At 40.0% G+C, this 19,180-nt stretch overlaps 1 protein-coding gene across 1 annotated transcript in view; it reads right to left on the reverse strand.

The window, feature by feature from the left end:
* The window catches only part of ITGA2 (integrin, alpha 2 (CD49B, alpha 2 subunit of VLA-2 receptor)), a 169,571-nt gene that overhangs the window by 18,481 nt on the left and 131,910 nt on the right, over window positions 1–19,180 (reverse strand). Inside the window, exons 24-27 of the mRNA XM_006889598.1 lie at window positions 13,186–13,288; window positions 9,289–9,399; window positions 8,289–8,393; window positions 3,743–3,856 (exon numbers count right to left, since the gene is read on the reverse strand). Of these exons, the coding sequence (XP_006889660.1) occupies window positions 3,743–3,856; window positions 8,289–8,393; window positions 9,289–9,399; window positions 13,186–13,288 (433 nt within the window). The remainder of the gene's footprint in view (window positions 1–3,742; window positions 3,857–8,288; window positions 8,394–9,288; window positions 9,400–13,185; window positions 13,289–19,180) is intronic.

Here is a 19,180-nt window from a genome sequence, read left to right on the forward strand (position 1 = left end):
TTTTTTTTTTTTTTTGGTAGTCTATTGGATATTCAGCACTCTTCTCCATACCATAGTTCAAAGGCATCAATTCTCTGTCATCCTTACTCACATTCTGGTGTCAGCAGCATAGCAAGTGATTGAAAAGACCATGACCTGATTCAGGCATATCTTACTTAGTCCTCAAACTGACATAATCGCTGCTTAATAATTTTGAGAAGTTTATGACTGCAGACTTTTCCAGTGTAATACATCTTCCGCCCTCATGACTGCTGATGCTAAGTGTATTGATTGTGGATCAAAGGAAGATAAAGTTGCAGACAGTTTAAATCTTTGCTCCATCTATCATGATGTTGTCCATAGCTCTAGTGGTGAGAATTTTTGCTTTCTTGATGTTGGAATGCAATCCACATTGAAGGCTGTATGTCATTGTTTAGTCATTAGGGAACAGCAAATAAAAAACTATAATGAAATGCCACTCTGCATACCAACTAGAATGGCTATTAAAAAATAGATAACAGTGTTAACAAGGAATAAAGAAATTGGAATATGTGTCCATTGCTAATGGGAATGTAAAATTAAGCAATCATTGTGGAAAACATTTTGCCATCTTCAAAGAATTTAAGTAGTATAATCACATGACCCAGAAATCCCACTCCTCAGCTCATACTCAAATACTCAAAAGATTTGAAAGCAAGGATTCAAATGTGTGCATCAATTTTCATGACACGTAAATGTTACTCTTTTTTTCCATATGAAAATATGACTGATGTGTATATTCCACTTTGCGGTTTTTTCCCCATGATTTTATTTCCCCTAGAATATAAAGATGTTTCCTGAAAAATAAAGTTAAGTTTCCCAGTTTTTCATATGTTCTGCCTATAATAACTCCATTTTTCTGTCTATTAGGGGACAGTTAAACATACTATATGAGGTAATTTGCTAAAATATGACTAGTAGCCAGAAAGAGAGACAGTACTTCCAAAAAGTGAGTATTTCTTTCCTATCAACAGGCTGAGTCTCTAATTAGACTTTTTCATCTACTCAAGAGGGAGGATAATCTTTGACTCTTAAACATACATATTCTATAGTATAGTATAGTGTAGTATTAGTATTAGTATAGTATAGTATAGTATAGTAGAAACATTTTGACAAAGCTTATAAAATCCTGACATAACTGTAAAATGAATAATGGCTTTCTGATCCCTATGGACTAAAGATAAATAAGCTTTCCCTATGGAACTGATAGATCCACACTTTCAACTCAGGGTCTTCTCATAGTTAGCAGTATTCTGCAGGGTTAACAAGTGTGGAGGAGCACAAGTGTGAAACCACACATGTTTGAAAGAGTGATCTAACACATCCACCAGAGTTCATCAAAGCCATTTCCAACAAATGGCTGCCGGCACTACCTCCAACTTGGAGGGCTGAGCAATTGATTGCCTTGTGAAGAAATGGCTTGAAATGTGAAGTTGGTTTAAACTGCATCAGAAAAAGGATCTCAACCAAAGGCAGTAATAGGTTTCGATTCAATGTGGGAAACGAGACCCATACTGGAGACTGGATCTCCCAGGTGGTCTGAGAACTTCCACTTTGCTGTTGAAATAGCTGAGAATGAGGTGGGGATAAACATTAGATCTTTCACCCAAGGAGAAGATCTGTAGTACTTAATATACAGTAACTTTCAAGAGTGTTTTCTCAGTTTCACTACCATAACTACAGTGGAAAAGCATAAATAGTACACTTCAGAATTTTTCTCACAGAAATGAAACTGATGCTTTTGAAGACCTTTGGGAAGGTACTTAAATTTAACTTATGGTTAAAATGATGTAGCTTTAAACAAACTCAAGGAAAATCAAATGCTTTTTACAGAGCCTGGTGATTACATTTTGATGTGTTACACACCATTTTCCTTCCCAGCTGGCCCAGGTTGCTATGAAAACATTTGTTCCTTTATCCAAAGAGCCAAGTGGCAGGATGGTGCCCCAGGCTTCAGCAGCTGGGAAGATGGTATGACTGAGGGCAAGCTGCCCATCTCCCAGGTTTTAAGTCATTGAGAAGACTTGAAAGAAAGAGTAAGTGACTAGAAGTAAAATAAAAGGCAATAAGAGGAAAGCCAAACTTTCCTCTCTCCCCACTCACTCAATTCTCTTTGATTTTTGCTTCCACCTTTTACTATTGCACTTCTTATTATGTGTTTCTCCAAGAATAATGCTTATATTTTGGCTCTAGGAATGCGTTCAAAGGGGAGTTAGTTTCTTAATCTCATGCAAAAGTCTACAGTAGGTAGGTAACAGGGTTTATTGAAGTGGTCGTGATATTGTGAGAAAGATTACTTTATTAACCGCAGAGAAAAACTCGGTGAAATTACAAGGCCTCTCAGAGCTTTCAGACTATTTTCCATCTTGATGTTTCATTCTGATCTAGCATGGGTTAAAGGATTCACTAGTTACTTGCACCATCGGATTAAGGGGCCTTGTGGATCCTTATGGGATAGTTAGGTGATTCTAGTGATATACATGCAGCTACTAACTCAAAAAGCTGGTGGTTTAAAAACACCAAGAGGCAACATAGGGAGGAGGGGTCTGGTTGCCTTGTAGGCAAGAAATAGCACTCCCAACTCAAAGGCAGATAGTTCTAATCCACCAGCTTCTGTGAGAGAGAAAGAGAGTTAATCTCCTCTCATGTGATTCACAGCTTTTAAAAAGCCACTGAAAGGTCAGCTAGGAGTCAGTTCTGACTTGGTAACATATGATGACAACAATAACAACAGAAATACTATGGAATATAAACCTGGCAACCTGCTTCCTTAAAGATAATTGTTTTTGTTGTTGTTGATTGCCTTTGAGTGGAGCACGACTCATAGAGACCCTATGAACAAAAGGCCTGAAGCTCCTCTACAACTATGGACATTTATCAAAGTTCATAGAGTTTCCAGAGGCACATTGTTTAGGAAGTGGCTGCCACTCCTGCCAGATTACGCACAAGAAAATCCACAGAGCTGAGTTCTACTCACTAACACATGGAATTACCATCATTCAGAATTGACGCAACAACAGGCTTGGCTTTTGGCTTGTCCTTATATTTTTCATGCCAGATTAAAATTCTGGCTCTGGAAATCTCTCCTGAAGACAGATATGACTAAGGCCGGGTCACATCTGCTATATGGGAATTAACACCGACATGTTCTGGCTCTCTCTCCAAACATTCCATGGTGATTGCACTGACTTTAAAAAGTTTTGCGCTCAATGAGCTTTCAGTAGAAAAAAAAAGGATATAACAGGAAAACAAGGCAGTTATCTGGCTCTAAGAGACAAAGAAGGTTCTTATGCTAGAGTCATTTACAGCGTGGTTAGAGATCAATCAGACGCTAGGAATGAGACATGGGTCTGTGCACTGGAGTGTGACGGAGGAGCCTGAGGGGTGAGGGAAGTGCAGAGATGGAGGGAAATGGAAAGAGAGAAAATATGGGTCCTGCTGCACAGAGACAAAGACACCATTCCTACAGGTCTGGAGTAGAAGGTTTGAGTAGAGTCTTTAAAATTCAGCCCAGGTAGTTCTGGTGTACAGCCAGATTGACCAAATACTTAAGAAGGAGAGACTCACGCTGCCTTCCAGTACAAATGTATTCTGGGTTATCTGGGAACCACTGACATCAGCTGGAACCTTCATTTTGTCACTATATGTTTCCTGGCTATTGATAACTTACTGACAATACATTTCCTCACTATTGATAAACACATTAAGTAAGGCTGATACTTACTGCTGCAAAAGTCCCATTCCAAATTCTTGTGGACACATTAAGGAAATATTCTCCTTTCACTTGAAGGTCTTTCAGCCAGCAGGTGACATTGCTACAGGAAGCAGTTCTGCAATTCTTGAAGGCATTGGTGAGAGAAGAGAGAGACTTAGCATGGATTTCCAAAAAGTAAATGCATTATGCTAACTGAACTCAGTCCCATAAAGACAAATACTGTGTTAAGACCATGATTGGTGAACATGTATGAGGATCCAAGGTGGGCAGGGGGAGCAGATGGGTGAGGATAAGTGGGAAAGGGAATAGTTAGTTAATCATAGGGTCACACAATTTGATGGGTGGAGGGAGGACTGTGTAAAAGAAACAGGAAAGATCGGTGTGAAAAACTGAGTATATGAACATATTAAGTAAACCAGTATGAAATAAATATTTTATTTAAATTTTTAAAAACGCTAAAATTTTGTAATGGTTGTGAAACCCAATGATGGGAAGAGTGGGGAAATAGGTAATGCTATAACTCAAAACAGACGAAGTGCACACCCTTTCATCAGATACTTCCCTTTCCTAAACTACATTGCTTTAAGAGATGAACTTAAATGCATGGGGAAAAGGATACTAAGACTCTTAAATGCACTACTATTTCTTTGTTGTTGTTGTTGTTATGTGCCGTCGAGTCGTTTCTGACTCATAGCGACCCTATGCACAACAGCCCTAAACGCTGCTCTATCCTGCGCCAACCGCACCGCCTCTGACACACCCACCCCGATTACCCCAGTCACCGAATCAATCCATCTCATAGAGGGTCTTCCCCTCCTGCGCTGTCCCTCCACCCTCCCAAGCATGATGTCCCTCTCCAAGGACCCATCCCTCCTGGCAACATGTCCAAAGTATGTCAGACGAAGCCCCAGAATCCTTGCCTCCAAGGAGTAGCTTGGTTTAATCCTCTCCAAGATGAATCTGTTTGTTTTCCTGGCAGTCCATGGTACATTAAGTACCCTTCTCCAGCACCACAGCTCAAAAGCATCCACTCTCCTTCTGTCCTCCCTAGTCACTGTCCAACTCTCTGATGCATAACAAGCGATTGCAAATACCATGGCCTGTGTCAGGCGCACCTTAGTCTCCAGAGAGACACTGTTGCTCCTGAGTACCTTTGAGAAGTCCCTAACAGCAGACTTTCCCCTTGCAATATGCTTTTTGATTTCCTGACTGCTGGCACCAAGAGTGTTGACTGTGGAGCCGAGCAAACTGAAGCTGTGAACACTCTCAATCTCTTCGTCATCCATCCTGACGCTGCCAATTGGTCCAGTGGCAAGAATCTTTGTCTTCTTGACATTGAGCCTCAGTCCATACTGAAGGCTGCAGTCCTTGACCCTTCACAGCAAGTGCATGAGGTCCTCCTCAGTTTCAGCAAGCAGGGTTGTGTCATCTGCATAACGCTATTTCTTATAATAAAAAATTTAACTTATGTTTACCACAATGTCCCAGTTAATTATTGGACTAAAACTGCAGCACAAGTCAGGCATTAAACTTAATGCTGCATTCCTTACATTAAAAAAAAGGCGGCTATGAGACGCTTACCTATAAACAGACTACATTAATCCTTTTACATAATTTCATTTTGTGCCTTCAAATTGATGACAACTCAACCCTATGAACCTTGCCCTATCTTGTACCAGCCTTCCAATCTCGGCCCTGCTCAAGACCATTGCTAGTGTCAGTGTGTCTTTCCACCTCCTTTGCTGACCATCTACCTTTCCCTGCAGGAAGTCTTTTTTCCAAGGATTGACCCCTCCTGATAACACATCTGACTGGCATAATGTTGTTTAGTGCTGTTGAGCTGGAAGTGATTCATAGTTGACACTCTAGCAGGTATTCAGGGGCTGCCAATCACACAGGAGGAGGCTGCCTATCTTTCTCCTTTGGACTAGTGTCACAACTCCTTACTCACTGGGTCACCAGAGCTCTTTCATCTATAGAATGATTTACATATATTAATATGGGTAATACAAATGATTATTATGCTTGGCTGTTAATGTAAAGGCTAGAAGTTCCAAAATTAATGTAAGGGAAGGTCTGGTAGCTTAGTGACAAAGAGCTGCACTGCAATCCCAAAGGTGTGCAGTTCAAATGCACCAGATGCTCTGCTGGAGAAGGAGGGGCAATCTCTTCCTGTGACAGTCATATTTAATCCAATGGCATACGAAAAGGAAAATAAAGAAATAAATCTTTTTAAAGGGCAATGCAAATGAAAGAAACTGGTATTTTGTCTACCCACTTGTGAAATATTAACCATTGAATATTTTATAGAAGAACACAGTTCTACAATGAAATACTTGGAGTTGCCATTAATAGGAATCAACTTGGCTGGCAGCAGTTTTTTAAATGCATCTACATGATGATAAATGCTTGAAGATATAGAGAAGCATTCATTCACTTAATAAGCAATTTCAGATTCCAGGATAATTTTATTTTAGTCTTTTTCTTCTTTTGCATTATTTCACTTCTTCACAATGAGTAGTTGCTATGTTTACAAAAGTAATCAACATAAAAAGAAAATGCTGAGAAGTAACATAGCAAGCAGAGTGTTATTGGAAATGTTTACATGCTACTATTATGTAAACCAAATTAATAATATGTTTATACTATAACTACCCTACAAATAATTTTTTACTGTTCTCCCATTCTTGACAAAACAAAAACAATTAAAGAAGACCAGGAGAATTTCAATGCTGTTCATACAAAGAGAATTGTTTGTGCTTTGTTTGGTCTTGGCTTATTAATTACTTATTTAAATATTTACATTTTGCTAAATGTTACACTATTTGACTTCTGAAAACAGAGGATATAGTAAGGAAGAAAATGAGAAAAGAAGATATTGGTGGCCAGATAAGCATAGTTAGCAACGGAATAAAAGCATTAGCTAGCACATGTAAAAGAAGTTTCAACTTTAATGCACATACTCTAGTCTCTTCAGCTCTTTTGACCAATTTCTAAACAATAATTTTTTCACAGTCTTGAATCTCATGAATTTTGGAACATTTTTATAATAATTGTTTTGCAGTTATTATGTGCCAATCAAGTCACCGGCTACTCACAGAAACCCTATGCACAATAGCTCTGAATCCTGCCCTACCTTGAGTAAGTCTAACTCTGACATATCTGCTTCCAGTTACTGTGTCAGTCTATCTTCTCCAGCATCTTCCTTTCTTGCACTGACCTTTTATGCTTCTAAACATGAGGTTTTACTTCAAGGACTGGACCCTCCTGGCAACATGTCCATATTATGTCAGATGGAGATTCAAAATCCTTGCCTCCTCCAAAGAACAACTTGGTTTCACATTCTCCAGGTCAAACCTGTTTATTCTCTTAGCGACCCACGGAATGTTCAATACTCTTCTACAGCACCACAACTCAAAGGCCACAGATCCTCTGTCAACCTTAGTCATTGTCTGATCCATAGCTCTCTGATGCATAGCAAGTGATTACAAAGGGCTGGATCAAGCATACCTTAGTTTCTAGACTGACATCATTGCTCTTTCACATTCTAGAGGGTTCCCTGACAGTAGATTTTCCCAATGCAATTTGACTTTTGATTTTCTGACCATTGGTGCCAAGAGTGTTGACTGTGGAATAGAGTGAACTGAAATTGTTAACAATCTCAATCTCCTCTTCATCTGCCAATTCACCCAGTGGTGAGGATCTTTGTCTTCTTGATGCTGAGCTTCAATTTATATAAAAGACTGCAGTCCTTGATCTTCTGCAGGAGACACTTCTGGCCCTTCTCAGTTTCAGCAAGCAAGTTTGTGTCATCTGCATAAAGCAAGTTGTTCATGAATCTTCTTCCAGTCCTCATGTCACATTCCTCCTCATAAAGTCCAACCTCTTGAATGAGCTGTTCTGCATATCAAGTGAAAAGGTATAGAGACAGATTGCATCTGTGACACACTCCTTTCCTGATTTTGAACCGTGTAGTGTTCCCTTGCTCTGTTCTGAGGACTGTCTCCTGGTCCAAGTACAGGTTTTGTGTGAACATAATCAGATGTTCTGTCATTCCAATTCTTTTTTTTTTCCTATAATTATATTTTATTAATTTTCATAAACATTTACAGAGATTTTGGTTTTCCATTCATTCATTGTTGCACTATTCTCACTACCCTCCTCCCAGTTTGTTCTTGTCCAATTCTTAAGTCAGCTACAATTTAGCATAAGTAATAATATTAATAACTAAGATTTGGGCTATACTTTTCATTTATAGAGCTATCAAATGCAAAAGAAGAATGGCCCCTGAGTGGTACAAATGCTTACTGCATGGCTTGGCAGTTCAATTCTACACAGAGATGCCTCAGAAGAAAGATCTGTCAATGTATGACTAAAAAACCAGCCACTGAAACGCTACAAAACACAGTTCTACTTTGACATGTACAATGCAGTCATCAGCAGGTATCTACTGTTTTCTTCTTTGTTTTTCACTGATGCTATGAACTGGTAGGAGATAAACTGGTGGGTCTTCAGATAAAATAAACAATGAATCATTACATTAACCCATTCTTACCAATTCTTTTATGTGATGGAAATTCTCATTCTTGAAAGATACAGAAGAAGATGCATGTCCTATTTTCAGTGGATTTGTTTCTGCCTTACAACTGATGTCCCCCACCTACAAGGAATTATATAAAAAAAAATCCGTCTTAGGAAAGGAAATTCCTCATGAAGTTCTTTTCAGTGTGTTATAAAATTCTGTCATCACCTAACAGGGCAGGGAAAGGGCTATTAGGCTTTGTCATTGCACTATACTGACCACATTTATACCTGCTAGACCTTAAACCATTCAGATTATCTTGATATAATATGAGGGGTATGAGGCTGCTTCTTGGATCTTATATTTGAGGGGACAAATTTGCAATGACAATATTCTGAGAGGGATTTTAATCCAGGGTTGCTTTTTCTAGATTCTTTTTACTGTATGGAGTAACCTATGTAAACCACAGTAATATCAACAGCTAGATAGAGCCAGCTAGATATTAAGCTAAGGAACAGTCAATGTTACTTGGCACACGGTGCTTTCCATGTTTGAAAGCTTTAAAGAATAATCCCATCCTTAGAGGTTCTGATTTCATTACCAAAGGTGAGAAGGAGCATTACTCTTATTTAAAAAGAAGAAGATTAAAATGAGCAAACAAAGTTGAATAATATCAAGTGCAAGGTTGAGAGGAAGCTTAAAGATCAGCCTCTTATTGCAGATGTGTTGACCTACTACTCTCCCATAGCAGAGTCAACCTCTCACTTCCTAGGCAATGACCCTGCTCCTAAATAGAGTTCTGACAAAGTCTTATCTTTACCTGGCCCAAAATAAATCCCTAGGTTCAGGCATCTGTTGTCTTACAACTATAGTCTGCTTCTAGTATGAAAATCATTTAAGTGGTGCTAAGGCTTTTTGAAGTTTATATTCTCATTTTCCCATCTAAAAATGTCAGCCATGATCACTCCAAATTCATAGATGATTTCCATTTTGGAAGTGCACATTTTTATAAGATACATTTTATTATCTTTACCTTGTCTGTGTGAACTCCAACCAAGTACATCAGTGGGTTCTTTGCTTTGGTATATTGAGGGATGTGGATGTTTACATATGCCATGCTGACTGGAACACTTCCTGTTGTCACCTAGGCAGGAGGAAGCATACTGGTTATCAATACATGATGCTATACTAATGCTGAGAAGTGATCAATAACTTCTATACCTATGAAGGCCAAATATAAAGGAGTAAGACAGATTCCAGATGAAAGGGGGCTTATTATCATACAGACATATTTAGGGTCCCAATGTTTCACCTCTTACTGGGAAATCTCAACATATACAACATATACATGTTAGATATTTTGTAATGGAAGAAATTCTGGGCTGCGGAGTGCTAACACTTTCTGTGGAGTTGAACTGGTAGATATGGAATCCCACTGACCAGCTCTGTGGCTTGGCTGAGGTTCATCACCTCTTATGCTTAGTTTTCTTACTATAAAAAATAAGTATAGCCAAGAACTAAGTAGGTATGTCTTGACACAATGCAACAGTCAGCATCTCGTCTCACTGACGGGGTTCTTCTTTTCATTGACTGGTGCTCATGTCAGTCCCTGCAGAAGCACATCATGCTACCTACCAGCCTAATTCATTGTGCAGCTATCCAGATGCACAACGAGTGACTGAAAAGACACACCTCAGTGATCAGGCACACCTTAATCTTTAAGCTGACATCACTGCACCTCCAATGCCTTAGAGAGTAGATTTTCCAAATGCAATGTTGCTGCTGTTGTTGTGTACTGTCAAATCAGAAACAAACCTTCAGTGAATTTTCAAAGACAGCAAATCTCATGGGAAGAGACTGTCCACCCTGTGGAGCATCTGGTGGGTTTGAACAGTGTGCCTTTGCACTGGCAGCACAAATTCTTATCTGTAGGCCACAAGAGCTCCCTTAGAAGAGAGTCAACAAAAAAGAGACAAATCTTCGCAGAGGTGGATCGGCACTCTGGCAGCAACAATAAGCTTCGCAGTAATCGTGAAAATGGCCCAGAACCAGGCATTGTATACACAGGGTGGCTATGAATTGGAAATGACTGAAGGGCACTTAATAACAGCATGACCTAAAAACAAAACAAAACCCCAACTCATTACTGTCATGTTGTCTTCAACTCATTCCAGCCCTGAGACAAAAACTGCTTCTTACTGTTTCCAAGACGGCAAATCTTTAGAGAAACAGACTATCACATATTTCTCTGATGGTGAGGTTGGGGAGGTGGAGCTTCCTACCTTCTGGTTAGTGGCTGAACACTTTAACCACTGTGTCACCAGGGCTCCTTACTCATATCCTGTTAGTATTTAAATATCATAGATAGGAAGACCAACAGTCCTACCTTCAGAACTGATATGAAAATTGTGTGAACAAATCTGAAGCATTTGATACAATGACTAACATATTTATCAATAACATTTATTACCCAAAAAGAAATAAAAAATAATTTTATTACTACTCATTGGTGAAATGCCTCAATGAAGGATGTAGGTGCCAAATACCACCCATGTTTCATAAATTTTACTATTACAAATTAAGATTCTCTTAAAGATTTCTTTTTTCTACTTGTAAAATTGCCAGGCTGCAAGTATGTAAAGGACTAGAAGGAAATGGACAAAAAGAAATGGTACTGATCTAGGGAAGGGGATGATGTTATCTTACCTTGCCGTGTTGTTGTTAGGTCCTGCCTAGTCAAGTACAGCCCATAGTGACCCTATGAAAATCAAATCTGAACTCTGTACCATCCCGTGTCATCCTCACACTTCCTGACACATTGATGTTCTCAAATTACAAAGCAGTCATTCTGTCACTAATCTCTTTTCACTCTATGTAACAACAACAACAGATTACAATTAATTGTTATTTATCAATAGCCAGTAGAAAATGATTCTAAAATATTACTACATAGATGATAGGGATCTCTGGTGGCCTAGTGGCCTCGAGTGGTCTAGTGTGGCTGTGCTGTAAACCCAAAGGCACGTGTTTCAAATCCACCGGCTGCTCCAAGGGAGAAGGATGGGCAATCCTCCAAAAACCCACTGCAGGGTCAGTTATGGGTCGGTTCCAAATTGATGGTACACAACAACAACAACATAGATGATTACACAAAATCTGTATTTGGATACAAATGCAAAGCTTCTCAAATTGAAAACAAAACCAAGCCCACTGCCTGCTATGGAGTTAATTCTTCGTCCTAGTGACTTGGCTTTCCAATGCTACAAATCTTTAGGGGAGGAGATCACCCATCTTTCTCCCATGGAGGCACTGGTGAATCCAAACCACTGACCTTTTGGTTATCAGTCTGATACATTGCACACTATGTTACCAGAGCTCCATAAACTGCACGGGTCTCTAAATTGGCATAGTAATTATATGCCCACTATAAAAAAAAACAAAACTGCTGGGTTCATAAGTATGCTATCATTTCCCTCACACTCTCCCTAGCTAATAATAGGTGTAGGAGCTGCTGATTGGCATAAGGTGAAGTGTGTCTTCCTCGTTGTTGTTAGGAGCCATCAAGTTGGTTTCAAGTCTTAGTGACTGTGTACAACAGAATAAGCACTGCTTGACCTTGCCCTGTCTTCACAATTTAAGACAAGTGAACCCACTGTCATTGCCACTCTCCCAATCTATTTCATTGAAGGTCATCTTTTTTTCACTGGCTTTATATTAACATGCACGATGGCCTTCCTCAGGAACTGCCCCTTCCTGATAATAAATCCAAAGTTGGTAAGACAAAACCTTGCCATCCTTACTCCTATGGAACACTCTGGCTGCATCTCTTCCAGGATGGATTTGTTTGTTCTGGCAACCTATCATATATATTCAGTTTCCCTCACCACCACCATCATTCAAGGTATCAAGTCTTTGGACTTCCTTTTCATTGCCCACCTTTATATGCATATATGGCAACTGAAAATATCACGGCTTAGGTCAGGCAAACCTTAGTGCTCAAAGTGACATCTTTGCTCTTTAACACTTTAAAGAGGTCCTTTTTTGCCTTATGAATAGATAATCATCCTCTAAAAAAATTCAGACTCTGTCAAGGGGGAAGGAATACTCCTGATGCCAGTAAATCTAAAACAGTCATCTGGAAATGTTCGCTCGCTCTAAACAAGGGCAACAAATAATGTCCACTGCCTGCAGATGGCTTTCCATTTTTAATGCCACTTGTTCTCTGGACAGGGAGCACTGGTGACGTGGCACACACGGAATTACACTGCTCACCCACAGGCGGCACTTCTCTGGCAGTTGGAATCCATCAGAAGCGCCGTGAAAGGAAGACGGGCTATCTCCTTCCTTGAGGAGGATCAGCTATGTGTCACCTCTACTCCTTGGCAATGAGGGTTTGTTTCTTCTCTGTACACGCTGCCTGGCATATACACACAGCTGTGCTGTTTGTGTATTAACTCTCGGAAGGAGAGGCTTCAGCATTCCTTTTCCATTCAATCCTAAATTTACTCCATAAAGCAGGAGTGTAGCTGTGAGGAATGCGTGGCTGATGTGAACAGTTGCCGTTTCACTCCTGCCTGACCTATTTATCGTGTGAGTGAATGCCTGCTGATCACATTATGTACGACAGAATGCAGCTCCACCTGGTCCAACCCGCACACCCTCATAATCCCTGTGTGATTAAGCCCATGGTCGCTGTTATTGTGTCCATCCATCTCCTCAATGGTGTTTCTCTCTTTCACGGATTCTACTTTTCCAAGCATGGTGTCTTTTTCCAAGGACTTCCTGATAGCAGGGCCAAGCGTGTGGCTCTTCAGCCTTGTTTCTAAGGAACAATGCTCTAAGCACTCCCCTTCCTGAATACTCATTTTTATTTTGTTTTCTTTCATTCCCCTTCCCTCTGATTTCCGATCTTTATTTAAGGGTTACCAACCTTAAGGGAGAAGGTGAATTTTGGACCAATATCTTCAAAATTATGTATGAAAGAAGGAACTTTTCCATCCGAAGAAACTTCATAAAAGTTGATACTTGTAGATCTGTTGGAAACAGTAAATCCAAATATGTTAGTTTTGCTGTAGCTTCTGAAATACAATATTTCTTTTCTTTATATACCTAAGCTAGAGCTTAGATTACCAGTAAAATGTTTTCTAGTTAGGCCAAAAGCACTTAATGAAAACAAATGCTCATCATAGGTTTATGATCTCATATACATTTCCAAGGCTTAAATAAATTTATTTCAGAATACATCCAATAATCTTTTTGCTAAAAAAAAAATCTGTGCTATATACTTATCAGCTGTCAAGGTTGAAGTTGTACAGAAGTACAACTGCATTACTTTAGAAATAACAGTGGGACCCCTGCTGTTATGTTGACTAGTGCTTCAAAGATTTGATTTGATGAATGTTTTACTACATGCCCTTAACAGGCCAAAGGGTTTTCAACTCAGGCTAAAATGCAATGATAGTAGTGTTTATGTTTCTGAAATATTCCTTGCTGAGTGTCTGTGAAACAAAGCATATATTTTTTTCCCTTAATATTCACTCTATTCTTTTCTAATTTCATGCTGATCTTAAGCTTTAGGTCTTAATCTATTATTGTTGTTAGGTGGCTTCAAGTTGAAAGTGACTCATAGTTGACCCTCCAGCAGGTTTTCACAGGCTGTAAACCACGTAGAAGGGAAGTGTCCATATTTCTCCTGTAGAGTAGTAGGTGGATTCAAACCAGGTGTCATTGGGTTAGCAGGTCACCTCCTTGCCACTAGGCTACCAGATCTCTCTAAGTCTTAACTTTGTTGTTGGTGTTGTGTACCATTGAGTTTAAACAGACTCATAGCTGTCCCTCCAACAAGATTCCAGAGGCAGTAAATCTCAAGGGAGGAGACTGCCCATCTTTTTCTCACTAAGCAGCTGGTATATTCAAACCACGTCCTTTTGGGTTGGCAGCACAACTCCTTACCACTAAGCCATCAAAACCCTCTTATGTCTTAACTAGGGTGGTCAAGTCTGTTACTATTACTATAGGCCATCTCCCAAGAGGCTGATCTATACATCTAGATCTGTACATAAAGGTTTTACTAGATTAGACTTGGAGATATTGAACTGCTCTTGACCTCTCTACAGGGGATTACCAACTATGGTCGGCAATAAAAGCATAGTTCTTGTTGTATATGGTTGAGTCAAACCCTGCTCACATACCAGCAACTTTTCACAGGTTAAAATATCACAGGGGGAAACTGCCCATTTTCAGCCTGGGGAGCAGCTGGTAGCTTCAAACCACGTGCCTTTAGGTTGGTACAGCACTGCCAACTTACATTACAAGGCAGCTAAAAACTGTGCCTCTGTTCTCACTCCTGTACTGCTGAAACTAGATTACAACAGGACAGTCTCTTCAGGTAGAGGGCTAGGACGTGGAGAAGTGTGAGGCACATGCTTTCCATTGTTCCCGCCAGACAATTAATCTTAGTTAGGAGACAGTGATTCTAGTCCCTAGAACATGAAACCAAGAATTTTTTGAAAGAGTCACTTCATTTCTCTACTGAAACTCCATCTTCCTCTTTCTTATGCCTTTTTAAAAACCTTTTTCTGAACTCTCAAAAAGAAAATATATCACTGGGAGACAAACAGATGTGGTCTTTGTCAAGGTAATTTATTGAGGAAACAATGATTTTCCAGTGTTGTAAGGGACATGGGAAAAATTGACTCAAATGTGAAACAGAAGACCTGCTTGTGCCTAAATTAACTATTCCCTTTCTTTGCCTTCTAAAAGAGCTTGGTGGGAGCCACTGTTGTGGATCGAATTAATTCATTCCCCACCAAGTCTTTTAAATACATGTTGGAAGTTTCATCCCTGTAGTTGTGGGTGAAATCCTGATTGAGAATAAACTTCTCTTTGTTATGTTACTAAGGCCTTCTCAGTGTCAAAAACAAACCAACCAACCCACAAAACCAATGTCTTCCAGTTGGTTCTGACTCATAATGATTGTAAGATTTTGGAGGCTGTAAATCTTACCACTGCAGAGCAACAAGTGGATTTGAACTGGCAACCCTTCGCTTAGCAGCCCAATATGTTATGCACTATGGCATCAGGAGTCGTTTATCAGTGTAGTTGCTATCAAGTCTAGTATGAGCCATAGGGACCCTAAAAGCAACATCGGAAACTTTTCCTATCCCGTGCCATCCATAAAATTTTTAATAAAATATTTGAACTCATCGCTGCGATCACTTTGCCAAGTCATCTGATTGAGGGTCTTCCTCTGTTTCACTGATCCTTTACCTTTCCAAGCCTGATGTCCTTTTCCAAGGAATAGCTGCATCTAGCATGCCCAAAATAGGTGTGATAAAGCCTTAATATCTTTGTCTGCAAAGGACACTCTGGCTGCTCCTTCTCCAAGACATATGTTTGTTCTTCTGGCAGTGCATGCAATATTCAGAACTTTTCTGCAACACCACAGCTCAAAAGCCTCAATTTTTCTAATCTGGTGGCTTAGTGATAAGGAGTCGCACTACCAAACCAAAGGCATGGGGTCTGAATCCACCCACTGTTCTGCAGGAGAAAGACAAGAAATCTCCTGTAATTATTAACTACCTCTGAAAACCTACTGGAGGGTCAGCTATGAGTCAGTTTCAACTCAACAAGACATAATAATAGAACCGTAGTTACTTATACTCAATGAATTTCTGTTTCTGAAATAATTCTACTATCCTGATAAATTTCCACCCAGCATCCTAGAATCTACTCAATTGGTTAGTCTCTTTTCCTTATTGCTGTTGAGTTAGAACTGACTCGTAGTTAACCCTTCAGTGGGTTTTCAGCTGCTGTAAATTGCATGGAAGGAGACTATATGGAAGTAGTCACTGGTAGATTTGAACCATCTGCCTTTGGATTCACAGTGCAACTCCTTACTACAAGACTGCTGTTGCTGTTATGTGCTGTCGAGTCACTTGCAACTCATAGTGACCCTACATGAAGCAGCTCTGAAGCCTGTTCTGTCCTGAGCCAGTCTCACTGACTGCAACTTACCTACCCCCATAAGTCCCAGTTACTGTATCAATCCATCTCATCCAGGGTCTTCCTCTCCTGTGCTGTCCCTCCACCCTTCCAAGCATGATGTCATTCTCCAAGACTGGTCCCTCCTGGGTATGTGCCCAAAGTATGTGAGATGGGGCTTCAAAATCTTAACCTCCAAGAAGAAACTCCCTAAAAGTTTGATAGTACTGTCTTTTGTTGAGGAAAAAGAAAAAAATTAATTTCATTAGGTAAATATCCTGTCAGGGAGCTCTCCAGAATACTGAAGAGCAAGGATATCAGACTAGAGACTAAGGTGTGTCTGATGTAGGCCATGGTCTTTGATATGCACCAGAGAGGTAGAAAATGACTAAGGATGACAAAAGAAGAATCAACTATAACTTGAGTTATAGTTCTGGAGAAGAAAATGGAACATACCATGGACTGCCAAGAGAAGAAACAGGACTGTTCTGGAGTGGGTGAAACCAAGTTGCTCTTTGGAAGCAAGGATTTTGTAGGTTTGTCTGACATACTTTGGGCACGTTGCCAGGATGGACCAGTCCTTGGAGAGGACATCACGCTTGGAAGGGTAGAGGGACAGCGCAGGAGAGGAAGACTCTAGGTGAGATGGATTGACTCAGTAACTGGGGTCATGGGGGTAGATGTGTCAGAGGCAGTGAGATTGGCTCAGGATAGGGTTCAGCCTATTATGCGCAGGGTTACAATGAATTGTAGTTGAATTAATGGCGCATAACAACAACAACGACAAAAATTGCTTTTGTTTTGTTTTTGTTAACATTGTTATAGATTTTTTCCATTTTTTTAATTCACAAAAAATTTTCTTTAAGTATTATTTTTGGCACTGCTTTTGGTAGCTATATTGTTATTGTTAGGTGCTCTCTAGTCGAGTAGACCTCATAACAACCCAATGAAAAGCCAGCCTGAAACCTGCCCTATCTTGTGCCATCCTTATCATCTTTGAGACACTAGAATCCACTGCTGAAGTGAACCCATCACACTGGGATCTTCCTCTCCTTTGCTGACCTTCCATCTTTCCAAGCATAAATCATTCTTCAAGGAATAGCCTTGAAGGATGAAGCTTTGTCATCCTTGTCCCCAAGAACACTCTGGCTGCACCTTTTCCAAGACATATCTGTTTGTTCTTTTGGCAGTCCATGAGATATTTAGTACTTTTCTCCAACACCACAACTCAAAGGCATCAATTCTTTTTCTCTTATCCTTTTTCATTATCCAGCTTTCTGATGTGTAGCAGGCAACTGAGAAGACCAGACTGAACTAGACACACCTTAGTCTTCAAAGTGACATCACTGTTCTTCCTCACTTTGGAGCAATCCCTCACAGCAGACTTGCCCAATTCGATACATCTCCTGATTTCCTGACTGCTGGGACCAATGCGTTGATCATTGATCCAAGCAAGATAAAATCATTAATAGTTTCAGTCTTTTCTCCATCTGTAGTAAAGACTATTGGGCCTGTGGGGAGATTCTTTGTCTTCCTAAAGTTGAGATGTAAACCATATAGCAAATATTTCATATCCTCCTCACTTTCAATGTCAAGAAGACAAAAATTCTCACCACTGGACCAATCGGTAGCATCAGGATGGATGGCGAAGAGATTGAGATTGTTCACAGCTTCAGTTTGCTCGGCTCCACGGTCAACACTCTTGGCACCAAGCAGTCAGGAAATCAAAAAACGTATTGCGATGGGAAAGTCTGCGGTTAGGGACCTCTCTAAAGTACTCAAGAGCAGCGGTGTCTCTCTGGAGACTAAGGTGCGCCTGATACAGGCCATGGTTTTTGCAATCACTTGTTATGCATCAGAGAGTTGGACAATGACTAGGGAGGACAGAAGGAGAATTGACACCTTTGAGTTGTGGTGCTGGAGAAGAGTATTGAATGTACCATGGACTGCCAAGAAAACAAACAGATTCATCCTAGAGAGCGTTAAACCAGGCTGCTCCTTGGAGGCAAGGATTCTGGGGCTTTGTCTGACATACTTTGGGCATGTTGTAAGGAGAGACAGGTCTTTAGAGAGGGACATCATGCTTCAGAGGTTGGAGGGACAATGCCTTCAATGAGGTGGATTGATTCAGTGACTGGGGTAATGTGTGTCAGAGGCAATGAGGTTGGCACAGGATAGAGCACAGTTTAGGGCTGCTGTACATAAGGTCGCTATGAGTAGCAAACGACTCAACGGCACATAACAACAACAACAACCTCACTTTCAGCAAAGTTGTCTAATCAGCATGAAGCAGGTTGTTGATTAATGTTCCTCCAATCCTGATGCTATACACAACTATTTTACTTTTTATATATTTTAAAGAATTTTTAAAAGTCTAAAATTTCTCCCATAATCTAAGTTACTCCCACAAATATACATAGCTGTTTATGAGTGTAAGTAAATTTTCAACTTAATATTATGTCATCCAAGAAAACTGTCATAGTTGGGGAGTGGAATTATAAAAAGGCTGCATTAAAATGCTTGAGATAAAGATTTAATGTGGGTACAGAGAGAATAATCAGGTAATATCAACCTTTTGTGGGGTACATTTGTCTCCTATCACTTATTTTAGCAACTCAGAGTCCTTGGTAGTCAGTCTTTAGTGACTGATGAATTTTTCAGGAGAGCTGTTTGGGGCTGCATTTTGTCTCTGTGCTGTTTGAAAGTAATTCAAGACAGAAGATTTCTTTTCATCATTGTTCATGTGTCTGAAGCTCTGCATATCATAACATTGTTGTGTTTTTGTTTTTGCTCGGTGGTCTGTGGGATGATCTATGTATTCCATAATTTCAGGGGCTAGGGTGATGTGGTAGAAGTTACAATAATCCATGATTTCTAACTAGTTTTTTTGGAAGGCTTCCCTAGGTATTTTTCAAGGATCACTGACCTCTGAGCATTATCAG

This window comes from Elephantulus edwardii, unplaced genomic scaffold, assembly GCF_000299155.1.
Source record: "Elephantulus edwardii isolate Elephantulus edwardi_28Jun2011 unplaced genomic scaffold, EleEdw1.0 scaffold00079, whole genome shotgun sequence".
NCBI lineage: Eukaryota > Metazoa > Chordata > Mammalia > Macroscelidea > Macroscelididae > Elephantulus > Elephantulus edwardii.